Raw genomic sequence first — 3,835 nt, forward strand, 5'->3', positions numbered from 1 at the left:
AGGCAATTTAAAATGCTGCAACAAATTATTCTATAGTCACTTTAATGTGGTCATACAAGCAAACCTAATGCTATGATGGTTGGGCAATTCCAATAATTCAAGATCTGAGCCAGCTGAAGCTCAAATCTAACCACTGTGCCTGCTGGTACAAGTTATCATAGTCCTCTGCTGCCATCTACTGTTCATTAAATGTGATTTCTCACTATGGTGGTGAATGCTCTTATGCTGCCTATGCTGTACTATTTATGCGCTGTCAAATATATTCCAGCTGTAGTTTACTTGAATATTTAGTAGCCATATTTTGTTTCGACAGTGCCATTCATTCTGAAAACATGTCCAAATCACCGCCCAGAAACAAGTTAAATTCCTGCTACAATGGCCTCTTCTGAGAATGGCGGCATGAGATTCTTCAAATCATGTTTGGTTTATTAGCATACTTCTCGACTAGTGGTAGTTCAACTACTCCATTCCCAAGGGTCTTTTCTTGTACTAGTTGTGTTGTATACTTATTGTGGGACCATTGGCTGCTAAATATCTAGCCATGTAAGCGAAATATGTACCTAAAAGCTATCTAGTGAAGCCCGTAAATTCCCGTAAATTCACACTTCATACCGTAGTTATATATAGAAAATCAAGACAACGGAGAAAAAAAAAAGAACTTGAAAGGAATTTAATTCCTAAATTAGTGTACAATAAGGACTGTGCAGCTGTGTTGTTTGAGCAAGAAGAAAATCTTCACACATGCGCAGAGTAATGTTATAATACCTGCCGATTAAAAAACTTAACATGACGCTTTGAAAAAGTGGCACTAAGCAAGATAAAGAAACATGAGAAATGATTGTTAACTGAACAAAGTTGATCTGAACACCAACTGCCATCCCATTGACAGTCCTTATGTGCCAAGTAACAAAACATGACAGTTGTAAAATTACAGACAAAAGTATCAGGAAAACATTCTTTAGTCAGGAGGTCCAGAACCACAGCACTTGCCCATCTTTGGCTGAATCATGATTCAGTTAACACTGGATTTTGTAATCACAGCAAAATATAGTATAAAATATTTTTACAAAATAGCTTTGGTGAACTATATATACACAGAGTTTCATATATAAAAAGTAAAAGTAAATGTTTAAATAGTGTTAATTATTGCTTGAGTTTAAAAGTTGTGTGTTTCGGTTATTGCACAGCCACTGGAGAATACAGACAGGAGTGTGATGTGACATGCCAGGCCATTCAAGGTTTTCTGCGCCTGCAACACAAAGTAAGTCATTATAAAAACCTTTCCAAACACAGAATTACAAAAAGGACATGTTCTAAGACATACTGTGTGTACACATGCATACGTGTAACATTCTATTAAACTTTCTTTTTTATCCTCAAATAAAAATAAAAAAGGGACAAAACTCACTTCTGACATCCATGATGCTGGTAACCTGGTCCCAAGTTTGACCCAGCCCTCATCTCCACAGCCATAGAACACTGAGGAAGACAGGATCAAATGTGTTAACAATGGTGTACACCATAGTGATGAGTAGTAGTGTGTGTGTGTGTGTGTGTGTGTGTGTGTGTGTGGAAATATTATGCCTGCTCTGTGTGTGTGATTATGAGGATGTCTCAGAGCACCAAAAGTCAGTCACAGTGATGAAGCCTGCAGGGTGAGAATGCCCGGATCTCTTACCCTGGTCTCCACGTCTGTCCAGTCTCCCTCCGTGCGTTCATCCACGTTGGCGGGGCTGCCCTCTGACGACCTCCTCTTCCGGCTTCACGGGAACACAAGAACATACGGTCAACACACGGTGAAACCAGAGCAGCCTCGATCATAGAGAAACGACCAGCAGTAGATGACTTTGGCTATGGACCAACCTTGGGCCTGTGGGGAGCTCCTGTCTCAGAGTCTCAATGTCTGTGAACTGAACCGATTGTCCTCCGCCTCTGGTTTTAAACACCTCACCCTGAAACAAAGAAGAGTCATTCATTCTCCAAACATCCGCTATAAAAAAGGTACATAATAAACAAAGGTATCTCTGCCATCTCTGAAAGGCCGGCGTTTACCTTGATGAGTTTGGTCTGGATCTCTCCGTCAGATGCGACGTCCTGGTGAGTGAGCATGTACTTGTCACATTTAGACAAGGCCTTCTCACTGGCTGCAGACACCTTGATGGAGTTGGGGATGACGGGCTGCATGACCGTGTCCAGGTCCACGTTGGAGGGGGGTTTGTGGTCCACCCATCTCTCCCCACCTGCAGAGTGGGAACGCCTGTGGAGTGGCCGGACCAGTAGCCCAGTCTATTCAATTGAAAAACAGCAAAACAAGAATCAGTGACAGTCGTAGAATCGCGTGTTGCTTCTGAGGTTATTCTACTAAACGGCATTAGTGACAGGCTCACACTTCACTGAAGCACTGGTTCTTCACGGACCGTGACCATGTTGTTACAAATTCAGTTTGAAGAGATGCTTAACAATAACATTGGCCTTGAGGCATAGAATCAAAAGTGACACTTCAAGCACTCCGTTCGCAACAAAAACAACTACAATGGTTTAAAAAAAACAAAAAAAACATCTAAGATTAGTCAAGTGTTCTTGAAAAGGAGGAATAAAATCATGTTAGTAAGAAAATCCATTTATTTGTGTCTAAAGTGCATTATACCAACATTTACATGGAGGAAACATTCATGTTAAAAGCATTAGCCCCTAAAGCAGGAATGCAACCCAAGATTAGAACACCCCGATGAAAAAAAACAACGGATGAAACATAAGGGCAACTGAGATGTTAGTATCTACTTTCACTGCAGCTATACGACCTACAATTGTGTCTTTGGATCTTTGCTATATAAATATCACATTAATTCAGATATAGGGTGCACTCCAGGTCGACTAGCAAGGCAGCTGTATATCATATTGCTACATCATATAATGCAGTTCACTGATTTAATAAATAAGTATCCAGGGCCCAGTATTTCAAAACTTCAGAATGATCCAGATTCTTTTTTGCTATCCAGGATCAGATCAAGCTGGCTGATTTCCCTTGTTGTACTAAAGCTCTACCAGAAAAATAATCCAGATCATTCCGATCTAGATTTTAAGGTTTTGAAATACTGGGCCCAGGTGTTGTGACATTTGTCAGGCGATTGCAATGTACCATAGTTGACCTGGAATGCACCCACTGACTACCACCACTACAGCACTGACCCTGCAGGCTCCCTCCTCTAGGTCTACATCACAGGGCTGGACAGGGACCTCTCCCTCTCTGGCCCAGCACCTGCCTCTCCTCCTGTCTAGGCTTCCAGGAAGGGCTGGAGCTCTAGTCTTACTGGCTGTGGGGGACTGGCTAGCCTGTCTGCTATCCTGGGGGACTCTGTGCTCCCACTCAGAGATGTAGGAGGCCACAGAGACACAGCTGGGTGTGGGGGAGGAGGGCCCCTGTCTGACCTGGGGAGGGATATATATGGGGACCTGGCTGCAGAGGGGTGGCTGAGGAGCAGAATACAGAGACTGCAAACAACATCCAGTTAGTACACATGGCTGCACGCATACACAAAACAACAATTACATTACAAGTTCCACAAAAGTTACAGCAGTCATAGGAAAGTTAATTAAGTGCATGCATTTGCAATAAACCATTCATAAACGTCATGGTCAATACTGGTTAGGTCAGGGTTAGAATGTATCCGATATTATAACAGGTACATCAATAAAGCAAGCAGGTTGATGTCACACCAGAAGAGGCTGGTCAGTGCATTAGCAAAGGTTAAAATGAGGAAGGGGGATGCTAGCTGGCTGCAGCTTTAGAAGCACATGTCGGCGAAACGTACTGGAGCAGGGGAGGGCGAGGCTG

General features: G+C 42.7%; 1 protein-coding gene across 1 annotated transcript in view; it reads right to left on the reverse strand.

Annotated features, from left to right (window-relative positions):
* Nucleotides 1-691: 691 nt before the first annotated feature.
* Nucleotides 692-3,835, reverse strand: part of kif23 (kinesin family member 23) — a 7,656-nt gene continuing 4,512 nt past the window's right edge. Inside the window, exons 17-23 of the mRNA XM_083666438.1 lie at nucleotides 3,813-3,832; nucleotides 3,181-3,522; nucleotides 2,053-2,286; nucleotides 1,864-1,952; nucleotides 1,679-1,760; nucleotides 1,409-1,479; nucleotides 692-1,249 (exon numbers count right to left, since the gene is read on the reverse strand). Coding sequence (XP_083522564.1) covers nucleotides 1,234-1,249; nucleotides 1,409-1,479; nucleotides 1,679-1,760; nucleotides 1,864-1,952; nucleotides 2,053-2,286; nucleotides 3,181-3,522; nucleotides 3,813-3,832 — 854 coding nt within the window. The 3' untranslated portion in view covers nucleotides 692-1,233. The remainder of the gene's footprint in view (nucleotides 1,250-1,408; nucleotides 1,480-1,678; nucleotides 1,761-1,863; nucleotides 1,953-2,052; nucleotides 2,287-3,180; nucleotides 3,523-3,812; nucleotides 3,833-3,835) is intronic.

Source organism: Argentina silus, assembly GCF_951799395.1.
Source record: "Argentina silus genome assembly, chromosome: 3".
Classification (NCBI taxonomy): Eukaryota; Metazoa; Chordata; class Actinopteri; order Argentiniformes; family Argentinidae; genus Argentina; species Argentina silus.